Here is a 24,775-nt window from a genome sequence, read left to right on the forward strand (position 1 = left end):
TCCCTCCCCAACAGTTAGCCGGAACAGATGGTGTGGGGTTTCCAGCAGAAGGGCTGGCAACAGGGCCGAGGACTGCTGGACTCTGCCCTCGAATAACAGAGGATGGATTTCCTGTGAAGGTGGATGGGACTTCAGTCTCCACCTGTATACCCCAGGGATGCTGGGCAGTGGGCCCAGATCCCCAACAGCATGACAGAGTAAGCCCAGACACCCTGTCTTCTCTCCAGCGGCAGAAAGGACTCCAGGGAGAAGGGCCAGTCCAGGCCTCTCCCCAGCGACAGATTTGTTCTCTGAGAGAGGCAGAGGTTGGCTGGGTGAGTAATGCTTTGTTTGGAACAATTTATTTGGGGTACTGTGTGGGTACAGGCAGTAGAGGACTGGAACTACTTACTAACTTCGGAGTCAACCCGTCTGGGGTCTCCTCCTGTGTTAGTCTTCTGCCGAAAGGGGAGAGATGTGACGGGAGGGCCCGTGGAACTCAGAACAAATCTTATGTCTAAGGCACCCTGTGCCATCCTGGCACAGGGTGAGTGAGAAAATATATCTTGGACTACTTAAAATGGGACAGTAATATTTGTCCACAATATCTCCCAGGATGTATGTAGAGACTATTATTGGTTTGGTTGATTCTGAACTCATCCTGTTAATTGAGTGAGCTGATCACATTAGCTTCCAGGACTGGCTAGGAGCCAAACTGTTGATGAATAGGCTGAGGAGGGGGGAGATTGTTGTTTGTATTGTTAATTGTAATTAGCTCCAGCTATTGTGTTTATACTACTGTGTGAAGCTCGGTGCCCACAAGTCTGTCATCTGGTCTGGGTAAATGTTTTAGTTAATTAGCTCATGTTAATTAGGTTAGCTTTGAGTCAGCCTGCTGTATAAATGTGTGTGAGATCTCAAATAAAGAGTTAGTCCTGATGTACTCCAAGACTGGTGTTGTCTAGTTCTTGGGGGTTCCTATAGCCAGATCCATTGGACTCGTGTTCCAGAACTTAGGAAGCAGTATACTGACGGAAGCACTCCGGAAGCGGAGTGAGGGACGTTCCGTGACAGTTCCCCTTCGGGAAGATGTTACATGTTCCTGTTCCTGTAGCGGCTCAGCGATCTAAGTCCTCTGTGTGACAGCAGTGTGGGGAGAAGTTCCCCGTACCGGCTGTCACTTTATCAAAATGGCACGGCCGTGCCATTCATTCACAGAGTTCTGTCCTTTGCTGATGTCGGCTTGTAGTTTTTAATGAATTCCCACACCGCTGCTGAGCTCTCTGGTAGATTAGGAACAAGGAGATTGTCATAAGGAACAAGTCGTTTTTAAAAAATATGTCCACACCCCCGGAACTGTTTCTTACATGATGAAGATCAGCCATGGAGTATATCTGAGGTGTATATCAGGGTGTGCTTCTTCCCCACATGAGAGCTGTGATGTCCAGCAACATTCATATAGAAGACATTTCCCATACTCAAGGCACTAATACACCTCGAGGGTTGTGTGGGATCCCTGATGTACAGGAAGACAGAACAATTCCCTCACTCAGGACAGGTTAGTGGCTTCTCCCCTGTGTGAGATTTCTGATGTCTTTTAAGATTGGACTTCTGTGAAAAACATTTCCCACACTCAGGACAGGAATACGGCTTCTCCCCTGTGTGAGATCTCTGATGTCTGGAAAGACTGGCCTTCTGTGAAAAACATTTCCCGCACTCAGGACAGGAATGCGGCTTCTCCCCTGTGTGAGATCTCTGATGTGTCAAAAGATGGGACTTCTCTGAAAAACATTTCCTGCACTCAGGACAGGAATACGGCTTCTCACCTGTGTGAGATCTCTGATGTGTGGAAAGACTGACCTTCTGTGAAAAACGTTTCCCGCACTCAGGACAGGAATACGGCTTCTCCCCCGTGTGAGATCTCTGATGTGTGAAAAGATGGAACTTCACTGAAAAACATTTCCCACACTCCGGACAGGAATACGGTTTCTCCCCCGTGTGAGATCTTTTATGCACATTAAGATGTGATATAAAACGGAAACACTTCCCGCACTCAGTACAGGGAAACCTCTTCTCTGTTGGAAGGACGGCACCGTTCCTCACAGTCTGAGGTTCCTCAGGATAAGAGGAATACGATGGTCCATCTATACTGTGTGGTGCCGGATGGACATTTGAGGTAGCCGGGTTTTCTCCTGGACTATACTGTGTGATGTCCTCATCTTCTACTTTACAGTCTGGAGACAAAGTGAGACAATCCTCTGAGGTTTTCCTCATCTCCCGTCCATCTACTAAAATAGAAATAAAAAGATTATTACTAGACATGAGCAGATTGGTTTCCCTAAATCAGGACCCCGCCCACATCAGACAGCTTTGTCTCTGAGGATCTTACAATTCCCCCCTCAAGGTAACTAGTAAATGGGTCCTCTGATCTTCTAATAGTTCATTTCTTTATTCGTGGACCTTCGTCAGAGAGTGAGGAAACAACGAGAACTGTCTTTTATAGGAGTGACAGTGATGAGGGGATTATAGGATGAGTGTCCCCACCCCCTCTATCACTCATTGCCATCTTCCCAACACAAGAAGTCCTGCACTTCCTTATTTAGTCCATGATTTAGTCATGAATAACAGCGGGGCTGAGCCCCACCAGAGGTCGGAGAGTGAGGATGGGAAAGAACAACCAAGATGAAGACTGGACTGATCCTGAAGACCACCATCATTGGGTTGTTATTGACTTCTCCCTCATTATCACTTTCTGTTTAAGGTTCCAAAGTTTGAGGATTTTATCACATTATTATCAATGTGTAAATGTCTGTGCTCCAATTAAATATCTTCAGAAATAGTGTCCAGCTGGTAGAAATGGGTACAAAAGAAGGCAGGACTATGTAATGTACAACATATTTTATAAGCTACAGCAGATAGGACTATATAGTATCAGAAAGATGTAATGTACAACATAGAATATATTGTGCAGGGGTTAGGAGTATGTAATGTACAATATAAATTATATTATATTATATTATATAAATTATTATATAAATTATATTATATAAATTATACTGTGTAAGGGTCAGAACTCATAATATTGGTATTCAGTAATCAGTGGCTTAAATGTTTAAATGAGACAAGTTGCAGAGATCCCACACCTCTGCCTCCCATCTCCTGAGACTGCACTCAGTGACTTGGGTCTGAGACTATACAGACATATCCCTCCACCCGGCACAGTCAGCAAACAAGTAAGTAACCCTGGGAGAATTGTCTGTCAGACATCTTGCTATACCCAGTTATGGGGCAGAAGACCCAAAGCACATACCCCAGGTGCCTAGGTGCCAGCTTAACCCCAGAATCTTCATAAATCCAGTCTAGATACATAATTGTGTCTGCAGCACAGAGAAGGAAGATTATCTGAGAGGAATACAGGATGGGGAACATAGCTCAGGAAAGTAACCAGGGTATTACAGGCTGATATCACCCAGTATGAAAATTCCAACAGGGAGCCAAGCACAGAAAGTAAACCAAGGAGCCAAAGTAATTATAAAAGTCACACTGGACCACTGCTCCCAAACTCAGATGACCAAATGAGAAGCAGACAAAAACAACAGAATTGGGAAGCGCAGATCCAGGAGGGGGCAAGGAATCCATTGGAGATGGAATCCATGTGAAATTTAAAACAGTTTATTGCTTATTAAACATGTAACCAATACACAGTACAAATGGGAAAAATCATCAGAATGACCAAACACACTGTGATAGTGCCAGCAATTTAGCCAAAGGTGGTGGAGAAATGGCTGTCCCGCTTCCATGAGGGCTGTGGACAGAGGGGGCTGCAGACCAAAAATGGGAAGTCTGAAAACACTTTCCAACAGCTGGGAGCGGTGACCATAACCAAAGCCGGGCTACACCAGGGAGGGGAAAGGCTGGGCACAGATCCAGGAAGCACGATCACTATATGACCAGAGTGGAAGATGGCAGAGCCACTGCAGCGGCCGGTGAGACCAGAGACCAGTGCTGATCGTCAGAAAAAGGGCTGGAGTGTGTCTTCATTGAAGTCCTCTGGGGAGATTGCCGTTTGCAACCCATGCTTGCATCCATGCTCTTATGATTCACCGCCACTGGCATGTGGAACCACAACTCAGGGTAAGAGTACCAAATCCCCCTTACCCCTAGACGGTGGAGGCACAACCCTGGATGTTGTAGAATTTTTTTTTAATGTCTGATCACCAGCATTTACAAATGCATCAACATTTCATCTAAGATCCTATTGTGATTTTACTTTGATGTCCTATACATATGGACTTACCCTCACATCATTATCACTTGTTAACACTTCATCTTTGTGGTCTGACCATTTTGTCACATTGTGTCATTTGTTAGATCTCTCATCCCTGTGGACTTATCCCTTTTTTTTTTATACTGTGATTCTTTTTGATATTTTTAACATGGATTGAATACTATCTGTCTGTGTGTTTTCAACACCACCACATATATGTGCACTTTAGTCAGTATTTCATTTGTATGTATGTTTATTTTGCACCATTTGTACGTTAATGTGCCACTAAGATTACTCTTATTGCCTATATTTGTTTTCCTTTTTATGGACAGGTTTGCACTTCCATTTTGATTCATTTACTGTTTAGGAATGCATATTCACCTTCCTGGAATCATTCCCAGGTTTCAGTCATTTCTAGCGCTACACATTCGTTCACACGCATTTTTCACAATTAGTCTGATTGTTGTGTTGGCAGTTCATTTTCATAGGCGGCGCAGTCATTTATCCACAAACACAGACCAGAGATGGATGCTGGAGGGGCAGCGGGAACGAGGTCTGAGCTGCAAGGTGTCCAGACACCACAGGACTCCTCCCCGGTTGCGTCACACGCTCCGACCGCAGGCAGACATCGGCAAAGCCTGATGGAACAAATGGATCAGAGCAGGGGATGTGAGTATCACAGAAGGTTCCGGAGCTTGAGTGGTATACGATGACATGTTTCCAGGTTTAACCCCCCTTCCTCAGATAACACGCTCAAGATCCAGCATAGAACAGGAGTTTTATAGTCACGAGGCTGGACAATCAATCGATCCACCACCAATCATCCAATACCTGGAAATCATAACGAATATCATGGAAAAACATTTAAAAACAAAAATAAGGGGGGCGTGTCCAAGATGGCAACGGGAGTGGACGTGTTTTAGCTCCGCTCCGCCATCCGGATCAATAATCCTGCAATCCTGCGGTGCTTGGAGCCCATCCTCTGCCCCACCAGCTTAGTTTTGGCCCATGGCAGTGCCTGCCCATGCCCGGAACGACACTACCCTATTCACAGAGCAGCTGCTGCGATCCCTCTTGCCTCGCGCCTCCTTCTCCCCCCATTTTGTGGTGGAGAGGGCCCATAGTATTCCCACAGTCAGAGGTCCACAGGGGGCCCCCCCACGTACATTCATCTTCAAACTGCTAAACTACCGGGACTGGGATCTTATTCCGAGGGAGATCAGAAGTGTGGGAGACCTCAAGTTTGAGAATGCTAAGCTCCTTATATTTCCAGACTATTCCATCGAGACACAGTGTCAGAGGAAATCGTTCGACCATGTACGCTCCCGTCTTCGCGCCAAGAACTTGAAGTACAGCATGCTCTTCCCCACCAGACTTTGGGTCCAAGATGGAGAATGAGTGAGATTCTTCAGATCGCCTGAGGAGGCGTCTTCCTGGCTTGACACAATCCGTGTGGGATGAAGCAAGTATATTATCTACAGTTTCTTGTTGTAACCTACTTTCACATACTGAGCTTTTACGTGCGGCTTTCTGGCTTTCCCTGATGTTCGCTTCTAATTCTCCTTCTGACACTGAGACTACAGTGGAAATGGCAATCCTCCTCACCTCCCCCCCTTGTCTTGCCCTGTCTCTTCCCATGCATTGGGAGCGAGGGGGTCACATTATCCGGTATCTCCCTGATGAGGGGAACCCTGGATGACTTACTCATCTGAAATCCCCCTCCCCCCCTCCATCCCTTTTGCCATTCACTGGGGAACATATTATCCAAGTCAGAAGCTCATACTAACATTTTCTTTTCCTCTCAGGAATATTTGAACACCTACACCAAGTTTTGTACCCCCAGCTTGCTGGGAGACCAGCACCATAATTATTATCCGGACGACTCTAGCTGTTATGGGTCAGCAGACTTATGTACAGTAAGCCTCCTGCACACATTACCTCCAGAGTATGGCGGTTTGCCGTGTTGTTTTTGGGAAGAAATGCCACCCACTGTTCCGGGGGGCTTGGCAGGGGGGGGGGTTGTTTTGTTACTGTTTTTGTTTTACTGCTTATTATGCATATGTAAATGTGACACAGTCAACTGGGCCTGCAATTTTACCGCCCTTTAGGGGCTACTCTCTTTGTGTACTGTGGTTGTCTGCTTTTGCTCCAGCCGGGTGGGGCCGGCCCCCTGAATGCTCTCTATTATTGATATACTGGGTACCTGAATGGCATCATTAACAATTGTCTCATGGAACACCAGGGGTCTTAATTCCCCTGTGAAGCGGTCACTGGTGTTCCAGTTTCTAAAGTCCCACTGTCCTCACATTTAAGTCCTCCAGGAAACTCACTTGGTTGGGAAAATCCTTAGTCTAAAGAAACCCTGGGTTGGTCACCATTACCACTCAACATACTCTAATTTTGCCAGGAGGGTTAGTATACTTGTACGCAAGTCCCTGCCGTTTCGGCTTCTGGGACTTGTGCTTGACCCGGATGGACGATATATAATAATGCATGCAATGGTGGAAAGCCTGGAGATGGTGCTGGTGGGTGTCTATTAGAGCTGCACAATTAATCGTTAAAAAATCGTGATCTCGATTCACCTCCCCTGACGATCTCTCCTGCTGAGTTTGCCGATTCTTTCATATAAACAAGTGGAGATATTATCTGTTCACTCAGCTGTCAAAAGAAAACATCCATGGCAGTCTGCCAAGTTTAGAACTTGAAACATTGTATCTAACTTACTTCTTAGATCAAAGGGATAAACTTCTCTGTGTAAACAAATAACCTGGGCAATCTGCCAAGCTTTAAACAACGCAGGAAGTTTAACCACTTAAAGTCCAAATCTTTTTCTGACACTTCTTTCTTAAGTTAAGATCAATATTTTTTGCTAAAAAAATTACTTAGAATCCCCAAACATTAGAGATTATATATATATATATATATATATATATATATATATATATATTTTTAGCAGAGACCCTAGGGAATAAAATGGCAATTGCTGCAATATTTTATGTCACACTGTATTTGCCCAGCGGTCTTTCAAATGCAATTTTTTGGGAAAAAATACACTTCAATAAATAAAAAAAAAAACGAAACAGTAAAGTTAGCACAATTTTTTTGTTTTAATGTGAAAGATGATGTTACGCCGCGAGAATCGTGAGAGAATCGTGATCTATCCTCTAAGCAAAAAAATCGTGATTCTCATTTTAGCCAGAATCGTGCAGCTCTAGTGTCTATATCCCCCCCCCCCCCCCCCCACCTCAATCAAATTACTCCATAAACTGGGCCCTCTTCTTGCTAAGTACGGTACAGATAACCTGTTGATTATGGGGGACTTTAACATGTCGCCTAACACTGGGCTAGATCGCTTTAACTCCACGGGTGGACCCACCTCGGTCTGGGCAGAGACATATGGGCTGACGGAACCCCTCAGACAGATCTTTTACCTGCCACTCCGCCACCCACAGAACTCTCTTGCGCATTGACCTCATGTATACGGGGAGACATCTGTTGCCCAGGGTTCAGCAGATATCCATCCTTCCCAGGGGAGTATCCAACCATGCACCACTTCTCCTTAAGTTGTCCTTGGAGGGATCCCCCACGGACAAGTTGTGGAGGTTGTCGAGATTCTGGATCTCTGACCCTGGGGTGGATTCCGGGTTTCGACTACAATGGACGCCTATTGGGCACTCAACCCTGGGTCGGCCCCAGCAGCGGTGGTGTGGGATGCCTTTAAAGCCTCCTCTAGAGGCCATTACCAAACACTTATTGGTGGAGTCCGCAGACAGATGAATGCCGATCTGATCAGGGCTGAGGATAGGGCCGCCTCTTTAGAGCAGCAATATACTCAAAATGGGGACCGGAGCTTCATGCTAAGCTCCAGGAGAGTACCAGGGAGGTTATGCTGATCTGCACATCACTTACCAAAAAGAAGCTGCTCCAGCAATCCCAGAGGATCTTTGAGGAGGGTGAACGAGGAGGTAAATTACTGGCGTGGTTGGTTAGGGAACAGTCGGCTTCTATGAGTGCTCCCTCGCTGATTGATGGTACTGGGGTCAGACAGACTTCCCCCAAGGCGATCAATGAGGGCTTTGCATCTTACTATACTGAACTCTATTCCACTCGGGTTGACTATTCTATGGAGGATCTTCATATATACCTTTCAGATGTAGACTTCCCTGTCCTGACTGAAGCATACAGAAACCAACTTGACTCCCCCATTACCCTCAAGGAGAAGGAAAACACCAGGCCCAGACGGGTCCCCCGCTGAATTTTACTGAATGTATGCCGAGGAATTAGCTCCCAAATTTCACTCTATGCTCCTGACCTCGCTGAGGGATGGGGCCCTGCCAGCCTCCATGTCAGAGGTGGTGATAGTAGTCATCCCCAAACCGGGTAAAGACCCCAAACTCTGCAAGTCCTATCGCCTGATCTCTCTGATTGATGTGGATGCCAAACTGCTGGCCAAAATCCTGGCGACCAGACTGAACTAGGTGTTCACGGCTTTGATCCACCTGGATCAGTCCGGCTTTATGCCAGGCAGAGGAACAGACATAAATATTCGTAGGCTATTTACCCATATTGACTTAGCTGTGGAGAGCGATACAGGTGTAGTGGCTGCGCTTGATGCCGAAAAGGCATTCGACTCTGTCGAATGGCTTTTCCTTTGGGAGGTGCTGGAACATTACAGATTTGGGCCCAGGTTTATCTCCTGGATTCAACTTCTCTACAGGGCTCCGACTGCCCGGATAAGAGTCATAGGGGTACCAGGCAGGGTTGTCTATGGTCCCCAGGACTCTTTGCCCTGGCAATTGAGCCCATGGTGATCCTCCTACGCCAAAATCAACAAGTCAAGGGAATACAGGTTGGAGTACTCCAGGAATAAATCTCACTATACGTTGATGACACCCTGCTGTATTTGGCTGATGCAGGAACCTCCATAAGCTCTGCACTTGAGATAATAGATCAATTCGGGAAGTTTTCTGGGGTTCGCATCAATTGGGACAAGTCACTCCTTTTTTCCCTCCACCATTCGAGTGGGTCAGAGTGAACTTGTTAAAAATGGTATATCTTCCCAAGTTCATATATTTTTTCAGGAATACTCCGTGCCTCATCCCCAAATCCTTTTTTCAAAAACTGGATTCCATTGTCTCCACGTTTGTCTGGGCCGGGAAAACCCTGAGACTGGCAAGGAAGACGCTCCAGCTCCCTCTGTCTCAGGGGGGACTGGCAATGCCTCACTTCCAGCTTTACTTTTGGGCGGCAGTCTTGGTAACTGCCTGGTGGTGGTTTGACCAGCCCAGGCAGAACCCAGCGGTGACCCTTGAGGCAGCCATCCTAGGATCCTATGCAGCGTTAACTAATTTGCTCTACAGAGGGCCTAAGGCCCACCCCCAAATAACGCCTTTAATGTGCACAACCATACAGGTATGGCAAAGGGGAGGGGCTATTTATAAGTCAGACTCTGTCATCTCCCCCCATACGCCCCTGTGGGGCAATCCCATGCTATGACACCTCTATGGGCTTCCGGAGCCTCAGTTGTGGGCGGCCAAGGGGACATTCACTATTAAACATATTTTAACTGATGGGTCCTTTTCCTCCTTTGAGACACTAAAAGCTAAACATGATATCCTTGCCTCCATGAAGTTCAGATACTATCAAATCAGACACGTGACCCAAGCCCAGTTCCCTGACCCCCTGACCCTTCAGACTGATGCGGTTGAACGACTGCTCATTGCTAAAGTCATGAAACCCCTGTCCTCCCTCTACTTTTACCTTTCCATTGCATATATGACATCCTTGACTAAAGTTTTTAATAAATGGAGGACTGACATCCTAGAGCAGACAGACGAAAGTTGGGAGGATATAGTATCTGACTATACCACAAAAATGATTTCAGCAAAGGATCGCTTCATCCAAACTAAGTTCTTACACAGGGCATATTATACCCCCGTGAGATTGGCCAACATACATCCAGGAACGAGTGCTCTCTGCTCCAGACGTGGTGTATCTCCCGGTACTTTTTTCCACATGTATGGTCGTGCCCTGTGCTGCGTCCATACTGGGAAGGCATCCTGGGTGTCCTGGGCACGTTTGGGGACTCATCCCTTAGCTTGGATCCAGCCTTGGCACTACTAGGCAATATGGAAAATTATGAAGCATCCAGACACGAAAAACTGTTCCTGTTCTATGCTCTATACTATGCCAGACGGGAGATTCTACTCAGGTGGAAGAAACCCACCTCCCCACACAGCATATGTGGACAACCACGATAAACTCTGTCCTACCTTTGTACAAGCTAACATACGAGAGTAGAAACTGCCCTAAAAAATTTGATGAGGTCTGGTCTCAATGGGTTGATGCACATGGATAGGAGCCCCAAAGCCAATTGGGAAATTCCCGATGCTCTGGCTCTCTCCTACAGTGTCTCATGGATGCAGCTAGCAATGTTGTTTCAATGTGTGATCCATATACCCCCCCCTCCCCCCTCTCCCCCCCCGTCCCCTCCTTTTTTTTCTCCCACTTTGATACCGTAAATATTACCAGGAACAAGACTGCTAAAATGTTTAAACTGTTAGAGATTATCATAAGCTTGGGTAAATAACTACTAGCTGTAACTATATTGTCAGTTCAAACCTTGTGACTTAATGTATCCACCTGATGTCCATGTACTGTGTCATTGTCACCTTTTATATTTTTAAATAAAAAAACATTTACTCTTAAAATAAATAAATAATATAAATATTAATGTTAATTCATTGTCGTACAAGAGATTAAAAACACTGTTTATCAAATGAATAGTAACAATATATAACAAATATAACAAATTGAAAAAAGGAATATATATATATATATATATATATATATATATATATATATATATATATATATATATATATATATATATATATATATATATGTAGTACTGACCCCCTAAGGAGCTGCTGATAGTTGATTGGGCCTGCACTCTGCCCATCAACCCCAGAATATGTACTCAACTCCCTAGGCACAGCTGTGTGGTAGTGTTAATGCAAGACCCAATGGTAAAGAACAACACAGTTGTAACACAATATACTGTATATTTACCGTCACTCTGGTCTCCGTCACTCCACCGGCTGTAGTAATACTAAGAGTCTCATACAGGTTGTAAATTAACCACATAAACCAATTACTGGGAGAACTTGGTTAAACACATTTATCACAGCGGTAATTCTGATATAAGAAAATGAAAGTAATAATAATAATCAGGGTGTATGTGGAAAACCCAAACTCAATGGTCACTTGAAAGCATATGCAGGCAGGCTAAAAGTGGAATCTCAATATGTTAGATCCTTTCTATTGAGCACATTCCACTCCCTCCTCAGAGCACACACACACACACTAAACCTGCAGTACGCTATGAGATACAATACAGCAGTGTAATACAGCACATATATTTATGTCATATGCTCAAGGGCTCCACCTAGGTTGTACTGCAGTCCTCGGAGCAAGAAGCGCTTTATAGTAAATAGTAAAGTCTTTGATCTTCTTTCTTCTGCTAGCTTATTAGACTGCAGTATTTGTAATCCAGGAAAGATGATGTATAAGTAACTGTGTGCTTGGTTATGTAGAGCACTGATGGAACCTCTCCCTTACTGAAAGATACAACACCGCATTCACTTGGTAGCAGAGTAAAACAAACTCTGGGGCCTCACTGTACACAGTCTAATTAGGTGAAAACCCTCCTGTGGGACTACAGGTCCCACCAGCCTTCTGAAACTAGTTTGTGTAGCAATAAAGCATTATATCAATCTGGGCAAGTGCCCGCCCACCACACAGGGCCCAGACGCTTGTCCTGTTCCACTTCAGATAGGTCAGTCCCGCTCCAAGCTGGCGCCGTCACACCGCACCGCTCCGTCAGATGATTGGTGACTGTAATGCAGGAACCTTCGGTTTATCTCCGGTCCTCCGATCCGTCCACACGCTGATCCAGGACAACTGTGTTCCGGAACTCTTTAGAGGCCTCGCAACTCCGCTCCGCGTCAACCAGGCCGCAGTCACACACACCCACAGCTCCCTCCAGGCAGGTCTTCAATGGCGTCCCAGGAGGAAGAGAGCGAAGCATGGCCGTGCTGTGCCTTTTATTTCCCTACCTAGCAGGAAATTCTGTAGCTTGGCCTTGTGGGTAGGTAAGTGGGCATTGTGAGTAGGTAGTTCCTTAACTGGTTTTTAACATAGGAGTCACTTCCTTATTAAACTACCCAGTCCATAATGCATTGCAGCGTTGGCTATTGCAAAAGCCAAAACAAAGTCTTAACAGCATGAGTACAAATAGAAAAGGGCACTAGAGGGAGCCAAACTCAGTAAAAGGAATATCACATTATCATTATCACTATCGTATGGTAAATTAGGTGGCAAAAACCCCTGTGCTACATTGTATATATATATATATATATATATATATATATATATATATATATATATATATATATATATATATATATATATATATATATATATATATATATATATATATATATAAAATACATAAAATACACACACACACATATACACACATATATACAGTGGGTGAGAACAAGTATTTGATACACTGCCGATTTTGCAGGTTTTCCTACTTACAAAGCATGTAGAGGTCTGTAATTTTTAGCATAGGTACTCTTCAACTGTGAGAGACAGAATCTAAAACAAAAATCCAGAAAATCATATTGTATGATTTTTAAATAAATTAATTTGCATTTTATTGCATGACATAAATATTTGATCACCTACCAACCAGGAAGAATTCCGGCTCTTACAGACCTGTTATTTTTTTTTAAAAAGCCCTCCTGTTCTCCACTCATTACCTGTATTAACTGCACCCGTTTGAACTTGTTACCTGTATAAAAGACACCTGTCCACACATTCAATCAAACAGACTCCAAACTCTCCACAATGGCCAAGACCAGAGAGCTGTGTAAGGACATCAGGGATAAAATTGTAGACCTGCACAAGGCTGGGATGGGCTACAGGACAATAGGCAAGCAGCTTGGTGAGAAGGCAACAACTGTTGGAACAAGTATTAGAAAATGGAAGAAGTTCAAGATGACGGTCAATCTCCCTCGGTCTGGGGCTCCATGCAAGATCTCACCTCGTGGAACATCAATGATCATGAGGAAGGTGAGGGATCAGCCCAGAACTACACGGCAGGACCTAGACAATGACCTGAAGAGAGCTGGGACCCAAGTCTCGAAGAAAACCATTAGTAACACACTACGCCGTCATGGAATAAAATCCTGCAGCGCACGCAAGGTCCCCCCACTCAAGCCAGCACATGTCCAGGCCCGTCTGAAGTTTGCCAATGACCATCTGGATGATCCAGTGGAGGAATGGGAGAAGGTCATGTGGTCTGATGAGACAAAAATAGAGCTTTTTGGTCTAAACTTGACCCGCTGTGTTTGTAGGAAGAAGGATGAGTACAACTCCAAGAACACCATGCCAACCTTGAAGCATGGAGATGGGAACATCATTTTTTGGGGCTGCTTTTCTGCAAAGGAGACAGGATGACTGCACCGTATTGAAGGGAGGATGAATGGGGCCATGTATCGTGAGATCTTGGCCAACAACCTCCTTCCCTCAGTAAGAGCATTGAAGATGGGTCGTGGCTGGGTCTTCCAGCATGACAACGACCCGAAACACACAGCCAGGGCAACTAAGGAGTGGCTCCGTAAGAAGCATCTCAAGGTCCTGGAGTGGCCCAGCTGAAAGTCCATATTGCACAGCGGCAGCCCCGAAACTTGAAGGATCTGGAGAAGGTCTGTATGGAGGAGTGGGCCAAAATGCTTGCTGCAGTGTGTGCAAACCTGGTCAAGAACTACAGGAAACGTATGATCTCTGTAACTGCAAACAAAGGTTTCTGTACCAAATATTAAGTTCTGCTTTTCTGATGTATCAAATACTTATGTCATGCAATAAAATGCAAATTAATTACTTAAAAATCATACAATGTGATTTTCTGGATTTTTGTTTTAGATTCCGTCTCTCACAGTTGAGAAGTACCTATGAGACAAATTACAGACCTCTACATGCTTTGCAAGTAGGAAAACCTGCAAAAATAGGCAGTGTATGAAATACTTGTTCTCCCCACTGTATGTACACACACACAAATCTATTTAGTACTGAAAAAGCGATTGGACACATATACACACACAACTCATAAGCAATGTTTTAAAAAAATATGATACAATCCTCAAAAACAGAAACAGACGCAGACAGGGGACCAGCAGGTTGATAATAACATAAACATTATGAATCAATGAGGGTATGGGTGTCCAACTCTTCATTTAACCCATGGAGGGAGAGCGAATTTAATTTGTATATACCGTATATACTCGAGTATAAGTCGTTCCGAGTATAAGTCGAGGCCCTAATTTACCACAAAAAAAATGGGAAAAACGTATTGACCAGAGTATAAGATGAGGGTGAGAAATGCAGCAGCTACTGCAAGTGGAAAAAGAGGGTCAAAAATGCCCATCTGCAGCTGTATACCTCCCTGTGTCCTGTGCATGTATCATGTGTCTTGTGCATATGTGTCATGTGTCCTGTGTATATGTGCATGTGTCATGTGTATATGTACCTGTGTCATGTACCTGTGTATATGTACCTGTGTCCTGTGTATGTGTATATGTACCTGTGTGCATGTGTCTGTGTGCGCATCCTACCTGTGTCCTGTGCATCCTCCGTGCGCCGCTCTGCACCGATCAGCGTGTAGTATTCGGCGGCCATTCACTGTTCAAAAGCCGCGCCTCCTCCTCGTCCAAAAAAACTCCATTTCCCAGCAGTCAGCGGTCAGCCTATCACGGACATTCTCTCATCCTCATACCACGGACGAGGATGAGAGAATGTCTGTGATAGGCAGTCAGTGTACAGCCTATCACAGACGAGGAGGCGCGGCTTTTGAACAGTGAGAGCCGCTGCCGAGTCTATGCAGCACACGCTGGCCGCCGTCTGCCTGCATGACACGCTGATCATGTAGGCAGACGGCGGTGACTCATGTATAAGTCGAAGGGGGCACTTTCAGCCCCAAAAAAGGGGCTGAAAAATTCGACTTATACATGAGTATATACGGTACATGTTTCCCTTTTGCATAATAACAAGAATCTCTCTTTATCTGTATCGAGAAGACGGATCGTTACTGTCTGGCAACTCTTCTTGATCCACGTTACAAGGGTAAGGTTGCAGAACTCATCCTGCCTTCGCAGAGGGAGCAGAGGATGAAACATCTTCAGGAGGCCATGAAGAAAGGTTTGTGCAATGCGTTTCCAGATCCTGGGAGGTTACAATTTCCTGGTGCTGGACAACGTGTTGCTGAGGCTTCGTTCAGTCAGAGGAAGAGCGGTGGAGAAGGTGGCCGGCTGACCGATGCCTTTAGACAATTTTTCAGTCCTCAGCGCCAAGGCCTGATCAGTTCAAGCAAACATCGCCATTGTCCGCATTACATGGTGCATGAATATCTTGGGGCAAGACCAGACTTGGGGACCTTTCAAACAGACCATCCACTGGGTTACTGGGTTGGCTACTGGTCTGTCCTGCATCCAGCATTCTTTCTGAACACATTCAGTGCTGCTGGAGGGTTTGTAAGGGATCTTAGAGTGTGCCTGTCCACAGACTCCATTGATAGGCTCGCATTCACAAAAATGAATCAGTCTTGAATCAGCAGCAGCTATCAAGCACCTGATGCTGATGTAACTGATTGATTTTTCTATGGCTATGGGATCCCTTGAAGACTGTCTATGCTGAGTGACTATCCTATTCCTTCTCAATCTTGATTATGCTAGCTTCCAACAATATTTTTGGTTTAGGGCACCACCACCACTGCCTAAGGCCTAATTTTTCTTCCCTTGTTTAATAGGGGCATGTAATTACAAATTTTGGTATAATATTTAACAGAGGGGCCCGTTCCTGCACCCACCAAGAGTAACTGTAAGGGCTCACAGTGTTGTGGCACCACCACCAAAGGCCAAATTTTTCTGCCCCTGTTTAACAGGGGCATGTAATTACAATTTTTGAAATAATATTTAACAGCCTGTTCCTGCGCACAAGAGTAATGCCCCGTACACACGGTCAGACCTTGTTCGGACATTCCGACAACGAAATCCTAGGTTTTTTTCCGACGGATGTTGGCTCAAACTTGTCTTGCATACACAAGGTCACACAAAGTTGTCGGAAAATCCGATCATTCTGAACGCAGTGACGTAAAACACGTACGTCGGGACTATAAACGGGGCAGTGGCCAATAGCTTTCATCTCTTTATTTATTCTGAGCATGCGTGGCACTTTCTCCGTCGGATTTGTGTACACACAATCGGAATTTCCGACAACGGATTTTGTTGTCGGAAAATTTTATAGCCTGCTCTCAAACTTTGTGTGTCGGAAAATCCGATGGAAAATGTGTGATGGAGCCTACACACGGTCGGAATTTCCAACAACAAGGTCCTATCACACATTTTCCGTCGGAAAATCCGACCGTGTGTACGGGGCATAACAGTGAGGGGTTACAGTGTTCTGGCACCACCAACACCTAAGGCCCAATTTTCTGCAGAGAATATAGGGCAGGCCGTATAGTATATAAACTTCTGTTCAGAGTATATAGTGCCTGGGGGCCCCCTACGCCATTTTTTTAAAATTTGGGTGCGGGGTTCCCATTAATAACCATACCAGACCCAAAGAGCATGGTAATGGGCTGGTGGGAACCCATGCCGTTTTTCTCAATGATTTTCAACATATTGCCGGGACCAGACAATACATTACAGCCGCAAGCAGTGTTAAAAGACTTTTTTTCCTTTAGAAATGTAATTTTGCTGTGGTACTGTTCTAAACACAGGAAAACTGTGCGACTTTACAGGCATACTATAGACACCCCCCAGGCACGATATTTAAAGGAATATTTCATTTTTTCACTTTAAGCATTATTAAAATCACTACTCCCGAAAAAACGTCAGTATTTAAAACTTTTTTTTGCATTGATACATGTCCCCTGGGGCAGGACCCGGGTCCCCAAACACTTCTTAGGGCAAAAACTTGATTATAAGCCTTTAAAATTAGCACTTTTGATTTTTCACGTTTGTGTCCCATAGACTTTAACGGTGTTCGAAAGAACATTTTTACATGTTCGGATGTTCTGGTGCGAATCGAACCAGGGGGGTGTTCGGCTCATCCCTAGCTATCAGTATGGCCCCCCTCCAGTGTTCCCAAAGGTTCTGGAGGTTTAGGGCATCGGAAGGAGACCCTATAATAGAGTTCAAAACAGTATCTGACTTTCTTGAGGTGCAGCAATGGTTGGAGTATTTTTGGCATAATGGCGCTTCACTGTCAAGTTTCTAATGAAACAATTGAGGTCCTTAAACAGACCAAATATGTTAGCAGATATACATGCGGCAAAACGTAATCCCTTCCTGAGTAGAGCAGTTTGGGCATCAAGGATGTGAGAGGATAGATTGTAAATTTTAATAGTACTTAGAGGGGAATTTGATCTTTCCCGTCTTTTATTGTTAGTCTGTCATCGTCTTCCCCCACGTCTACCGCTATGAGTTTTCTTTTTCCCTTCCAGAGGGGTAGTGGGGGGCAGTACTAAAAAAGAAGCATCCTCACTGAGAATATTGGAAGCCCCAACACATGTGGAGGAAGACTCTGTTGCTGTGAAAAGGATTGGAGAAGTGCCTGGCTCTAAATCCTCAAAAATATTGGTCGAGAGGACTAAACCTATTGGTAATGGGAAGATGGATGGATATTATATTGGTGTGATCAATAACTAGGCCAGGGCGAGGTGGCTCTGAGGTGTCTACAACACTAGTCGCAAAAGGGACAGTGATGGGAAGGACTAAATCATTGGAAATGGGCAAAGGTGTAGGCCCAGAGGACATGGGCCCACTCGGTGTACCAGCTAGTGTCAAATCCATATTAGAGATGAGGGAAGGTGTATTAATCACCACAGGCTAACCAATAGTGGACGTAATTAGCCGAGAATATGTCCGATTTTTTACGTTTATTACCTTTTTTACTGTTTTTATTGCTTTTAGTATTCAAAGAGTGTTTGTTGGAGTGGTTACCACCAACAATCCTATTGTTATTGTTACTTACCCAATGTGTATTTGGTAAATTAGACCCATACATATTTGTGTTATACATACACACACATACATATACACATACATACATACATACTGTTGTGGAAAATTTTATGAAGATGTATTTTAATGTATTGTCATAAGAGTTTCCCAGTGTCCGTTCTCTCGCAGGCCGCTCTAAAGAGCTGACTGGGGCAGACTGACGCTGGTTGATATCCATTTGGTAGTGAAAAGCTCTTTGGGGATGTAGAGAAGTGTTTGCGGAGTGGGGACATGTTCGCCAGCTAAGGGCCCCTGTGCGATGCACAGAACGATCGTCTGGTGGGGGTGTGTTTGCTCTGCAAAGACATTATCGGTTTAACGAGTGTGCTCTCATGTTGCCCCTGTGTGCCTGATCAACATATTTGTTGCCCAACGAGTGTACGCCTGCCGATAATCTCTCGTCCACAAAGACAGTAGAATAATCCAGGTATACATTGTTCTCTGGAACAATGTATAATAGGGATTTTTATCAACGGAAATACGGGAGTCTTTTGGGTTGTTCTGGCTGGAGACAGAGTCAATGTTTGAAAGCCATGTGGCTTCTAAAAACATGCATGCACCCTGTCTCTGCTCAGACACACCCATAAGACTCCTGTAGTCATTGATCATTGGTTGTTGCATTTTCCCTTTGTTGTTAAATCCTTATATGGTCATATCCTGTGATGTCACTTGCCATGTAAGAAGTGATTGGCTGTTGGAACCATCACTTCCTGTTTGTGAAAGCTTTTGTGTTAATAAAAGAGCCTGCCAGCTAGAGAAAGGTCAGAGATGCTGACGGAGGCTGAGCTGGTAACGTAAGGAATGATGGTGATGTCTGATTACTTGGATGCGTGGGATTTTAGGTAAGATGCATTTATATCATAAGATGGAAATGGGTGCTTATTAGCACAGGAGATATGTGCATAGCTTACAGCCATCTTTCTACAACACATACACACACACAATTATATATATCTCTAATTTTTTTTTTTTTATATATTTGTTATATATTGTTACTATTCTTTGATAAACAGTGTTTTTAATCCCTTGTACGATAATGAATCAACATTATTATTTATTTTTGTTTTTAAATGTTTTTCCATGATATTCGTTATGATATCCAGGTATTGGATGATTGGTGATGGATCGGTTGGTTGTCCTGCCTCGTGACTATAAAATTCCTGTTCTATGCTGGATCTTGAGCGTGTTGTCTGAGGAAGGGGTAAAACCCTGAAACATGTCATCGTAAACTGCTCAAACTTCGGCACCTGCTGCGATACTCATCACATCCTCTTCTCTGATCCATCAGGCTTTGCCGATGTCTGCCTGCGGTTGGAGCGTGTGACACAGTCTGGGAGGAGACCTGTGGTGTCCGGACACCTTGCAGCTCAGCCTTGTTCCCGCTGCCCCTCCAGCATCCATCTCTGGTCTCACCAGCCGCTGCAGCGGCTCTGCCATCTTCCACTCTAGTCATACAGTGATCGTGCTTCCTGGATCTGTGCCCAGCCTTTCCCCTCCCTGGTGTAGCCCGGCTTTGGTTATGGTCACCACTCCCAGCTGTTGAAAAGTGTTTTCAGGCTTCCCATTTTTAGTCTGCAGCCCCCCCTGTCTACAGCCCTCATGGAAGCGGGACAGCCATTTCTCCACCACCTTTGGCTCCATTGCTGGCACTAACACAGTGTGTTTGGTCATTCTGATGATTTTTCCCATTTGTACTGTGTATTGGTTACATGTTTTATCAGCAATAAACTGTTTTAAATTTCACATGGATTCTATCTCCAATTGATTCCTTGCCACCTCCTGGATCTGCGCTTCCCAATTCTGTTGTTTTTTATATCACCCAGTCCTTGCCCTACTCTGGACCAATCAGTGAGCAGTATGGGCGGAGGAATGTATTTAGTGTTAATGACCCACCTGTGCTGATCTCTGTAGGAGTGTCCTCCTCTATAAATGTCCCCGTTATTCCATCCTCCTCCATAGACTGCTGATCATCCCTCACATACCTCTCTTCTTCTTCTGATTTAACCTCAAATTCTATATCGATTGGATCTCCACTCTGAATCAAGTAAATTAGAGAGAATATCATCTGTGAGATATAAGCTTTATCATTGTGACATCACATAAAAAATCCACACATTGTCTCCATAAATCTGTGTTTTATAAGCTCCGTCCCACCAACCTTGTAACAGTGAGGGATGGTGTGATCTTCTTGTGTGGAATCCCGGGAATACAGAGGACGGGGACATCTCTCTGGTGGGTTCCTGGTATTTGGTGGCTCCATCATATCCTTGTGTTCTTCTGAAAACTCCTCCATCACTCCATCTTCCTTTTTATACTCTTCTTTAACAACTATATTATCATCCTCAAGGTTTCTATTCTGAAATATATATTAAAACATTTATAGTAACAAACATGTGTATAAATCATTTATACCAATAGTTGTCAATCATCTACCTGATGATGGTGAGGAATGGTGTGACCATCCTGTGTGGAATCCCGGGAATACAGAAGACGAGGACATCTCTCTGGTGGGTTTCTGTAGCTGGATGACTCCACCATGGTGTCCTGGTATAGATCTTTGTGTTCTTTTGGAAACTCCTCCATCACCCCATCCTCATCATCCTCCTCTTTTACCTCTTCTTTAACCTCAACTTTAGAATCTCTCAGGTTTCCAATCTGAATATAGAATAAAAATGACATCAATGGTAACAATGCAAATAATGTACAGATCCTAATGATACTATCAGTGATTGTTCCTCATCTACCTGATGATGGTGAGGGATGGTGTGATCTTCCTGTATGGAATCCCGGGAATACAGAGGACAGGGACATCTCTCTGGTGGGTTCCTGGTATTAGGTGGCTCCATCATATTCTTGTGTCTTTTTGAAAACTCCTCCATCACTCCATACTCCTCATCCTCCTCTTTATACTCTTCTTTAAAATCAATATTATCATCCACAAGGTTTCCACTCTGAAAATATAATAAAACATTCATTGTAACAAACATGATTGTTTAAAAATAATTACAAGGGATTGTTCCTCATCTACCTGATAATGGTGAGGGATGGTGTGATCTTCCTGTGTGGAATCCCGGGAATACAGAGGACGGGGACATCTCTCTGGTGGGTTCCCATTACTGGATCCTTCTGTAGGAAACACACACACTGACTGAATACATTGTTTCTATGTGTTTATCAGATGATGGGGGATCTAGGTGGACCCTCCGTACTGCTCTCTCCTTTACAATAAAGTCTCCTCTTACCCGGTGATGTGAGGGGCGGCTGATTGTCCATCATGACCTCCTTGTAGAGATCCTTGTGTCCTTCTAAATACTCCCACTCCTCCATGGAGAAATAGACAGTGACATCCTGACACCTTATAGGAACCTGACACACACAATGATACAGTCACCATCCAGACACATCCCTTGTCTGTTACTGGATAATGTCCCAGAATTCCCAGCACCGCTCACCTCTCCTCCATGATCTCTCTGGTGACTTCTAGAATCTTCTTCTTAATTCTCTATTCTATCAGGGAGGCAATGTGATGGTCATATGATCTCCAGACTTCACAGGAGGAAAACTCTAGATCTGAACACAAATAGTAAAATGAAATGACATTCCCAGAATCCTCCTCACCTCACCATTCAGGTCTCAATTTTATTAAAGCCCCACTTCAGACTGAGATATAATTTACACACACAGGACCCCCACACTATGCAGGGTAAAAGCTCATAGCAGGCATTCTGATGTCATTACATACAACGCAGGACCAACAGTCTCACTTTGTTAGTGAGAATTCAAAGGGTCCGCCTACATCCTAAGAGCATCAGAAAAAAAAAGCCAGATGGAGGGACATTGGGAGGAGGAGCTGTGAGGTCAGTGTGATGTCATAGGACATATAGACTCTGAATGGAGGGACATTTGGATGGGGAGATTTGAGGGGTCCTCTATATGAGGCTCCCATGGAAACAAATCATTGTTCCTGGGTGTGTCCTACCTCTCCTAAACTGAAGAGTGAACTTTGACCTTTACCATACAGAAATCTGTCAGGAATCTGTAAAAGTAAGCTCTCATGTGATCAGGTGATGTGCGGAGGAATAGAGTGTAAATATCAGACAATTTTCTCCAGCGCTCCTAATGGTGGGGATGGATTTTGCTGAGTGCTGGTGCCAAGTTTCCACCCCCCAGGATCACTGCAGGTGTGGAGAAAAGCTGTGTAAGAGGATATGGAGGAGAGATGGGGAGGAGATCCAGGAATCAGGATAAAGGTCAGGACAAGCAACAGAGGAGCGCATCCAAGAGATGAAGCCGGGGTCACTACACAGAAAATCAATCCAAGGAAACAACAGGCAGGACGAGGAATAGCAAGAAGGAGCTCAGAGACAAATGAGAATATTGCTCAGACAATGGGAGATTATCTCAGCATGACTTACATAATGAAGGAGATGAGGGGGAGGGGAGGAAGTCACTTATGGTGACCATAGAGACATGGAAATTCAGCTGGTTCAGCAGGGATCGGTCACATTTCCATCCATGTGTGGTCACTGCCGGATAAAAGTCACTCCATCAGCGGCTGCAGCCAATAGCTTCATCACTGATCTGTGTATTCTGAGAGCGGAGGAGCGCCCCCCATTGTCAGAATACAATAGTGCAGCGGGGAGGATTCCCCCATCCCCCTCCAATGTGTGGATGGGGGAATCTCTTCAGTTTTTTCTCATAGCCCGCTGGTTGAACGATAAAACTGAACCATGTATGACCAGATTTGGAAGCAAAATATATTCATCATCAACTGATCCCCCTGAAGGGGTTAATCTACATATTACCTCCTCTGCCGCCAGATCCTGCATTGTCTTCTCACTATATCTTACCAAATGCAACGTCCTGTGTGTAACTGACATCACTTCCTGTCTGTATTCCATAGAGACTTCCTGCCTGGGTAGAAGTGAGATCACCACCTTGTGGAGATCAGAGGAACTGCAGCCCAGAGAAACGTCTCATAGTGTGAACACGGCCTTGTGCTGTGTGTGTATGTACTGTATATCCTTCCCCTTTCTCTCCTCCCTGAGTGTGTATGAAGAGGCGGAGCTCTGAGTGTGTATGAAGAGGCGGAGCTCTGAGTGTGTATGAAGAGTCGGAGCTCTGAGTGTGTATGAAGAGGTGGAGCTCTGAGTGTGTATGAAGAGGCGGAGCTCTGAGTGTGTATGAAGAGGCGGAGCTCTGAGTGTGTATGAAGAGGCGGAGCTCTGAGTGTGTATGAAGAGGCGGAGCTCTGAGTGTGTATGAAGAGGCGGAGCTCTGAGTGTGTATGAAGAGGCGGAGCTCTGAGTGTGTATGAAGAGGCGGAGCTCTGAGTGTGTATGAAGAGGCGGAGCTCTGAGTGTGTATGAAGAAGCGGAGCTCTGAGTGTGTATGAAGAGGCAGAGCTCTGAGTGTGTATGAAGAGGCGGAGCTCTGAGTGTGTATGAAGAGGCGGAGCTCTGAGTGTGTATGAAGAAGCGGAGCTCTGAGTGTGTATGAAGAGGAGGAGCTCTGAGCGTGTATGAAGAGGCGGAGCTCTGAGTGTGTATGAAGAGGCGGAGCCCTGAGCATGTATGAAGAGGCAGAGCTCTGAGTGTGTATGAAGAGGCGGAGCTCTGAGTGTGTATGAAGAGGAGGAGCTGTGTATGAAGAGGCGGAGCTCTGAGTGTGTATGAAGAGGCGGAGCCCTGAGTGTGTATGAAGAGGAGGAGCTCTGAGTGTGTATGAAGAGGTGGAGCTCTGAGTGTGTATGAAGAGGCGGAGCTCTGAGTGTGTATGAAGAGGAGGAGCTGTGTATGAAGAGGCGGAGCTCTGAGTGTGTATGAAGAGGCGGAGCCCTGAGTGTGTATGAAGAGGAGGAGCTCTGAGTGTGTATGAAGAGGCGGAGCTCTGAGTGTGTATGAAGAGGCGGAGCTCTGAGTGTGTATGAAGAGGCGGAGCCCTGAGCGTGTATGAAGAGGCAGAGCTCTGAGTGTGTATGAAGAGGCGGAGCTCTGAGTGTGTATGAAGAGGCGGAGCTCTGAGTGTGTATGAAGAGGAGGAGCTCTGAGTGTGTATGAAGAGGCGGAGCCATGAGTGTGTGTGAAGAGGTGGAGCTCTGCCTGTGTGTGAAGAGGCGGAGCTCTGAGTGTGTGTGAAGGGGCGGAGCTCTGAGTGTGTATGAAGAGGCGGAGCTCTGAGTGTGTATGAAGAGGCGGAGCTCTGAGTGTGTATGAAGAGGCGGAGCTCTGAGTGTGTATGAAGAGGCGAGCTCTAAGTGTGTATGAAGAGGCGGAGCCCTGAGCGTGTATGAAGGGGCGGAGCGCTGAGCGTATATGAAGAAGCAGAGCTCTGAGTGTGTATGAAGAGGCGGAGCTCTGAGTGTGTATGAAGAGGAGGAGCTCTGAGTGTGTATGAAGAG

At 45.1% G+C, this 24,775-nt stretch overlaps 1 protein-coding gene and 1 pseudogene across 2 annotated transcripts; one reads left to right on the forward strand and one right to left on the reverse strand.

Moving 5' to 3' along the window:
- The window catches only part of LOC141121920 (uncharacterized), a 103,257-nt pseudogene that overhangs the window by 25,710 nt on the left and 52,772 nt on the right, over positions 1–24,775 (forward strand).
- LOC141121923 (uncharacterized) lies at positions 183–23,259 on the reverse strand. Of its 2 annotated transcripts, XM_073611675.1 has the most exons (9): positions 23,181–23,259; positions 21,828–21,945; positions 21,618–21,741; positions 21,404–21,501; positions 21,120–21,326; positions 20,809–21,030; positions 20,534–20,731; positions 20,269–20,410; positions 192–2,267 (listed from the first exon to the last, which is right to left on the reverse strand). In XM_073611675.1, exons 3-9 carry the CDS (start codon positions 21,700–21,702, stop codon positions 1,525–1,527), a joined length of 1,695 nt encoding a protein of 564 aa, XP_073467776.1. In that variant the 5' UTR covers positions 21,703–21,741; positions 21,828–21,945; positions 23,181–23,259; the 3' UTR covers positions 192–1,524. The 2 variants fall into 2 exon arrangements, with proteins under 2 accessions (XP_073467777.1, XP_073467776.1); XM_073611676.1 differs by lacking the exon at positions 21,120–21,326 and having other exon boundaries at positions 183–2,267.

Source organism: Aquarana catesbeiana, unplaced genomic scaffold, assembly GCF_042186555.1.
Source record: "Aquarana catesbeiana isolate 2022-GZ unplaced genomic scaffold, ASM4218655v1 unanchor234, whole genome shotgun sequence".
Classification (NCBI taxonomy): Eukaryota; Metazoa; Chordata; class Amphibia; order Anura; family Ranidae; genus Aquarana; species Aquarana catesbeiana.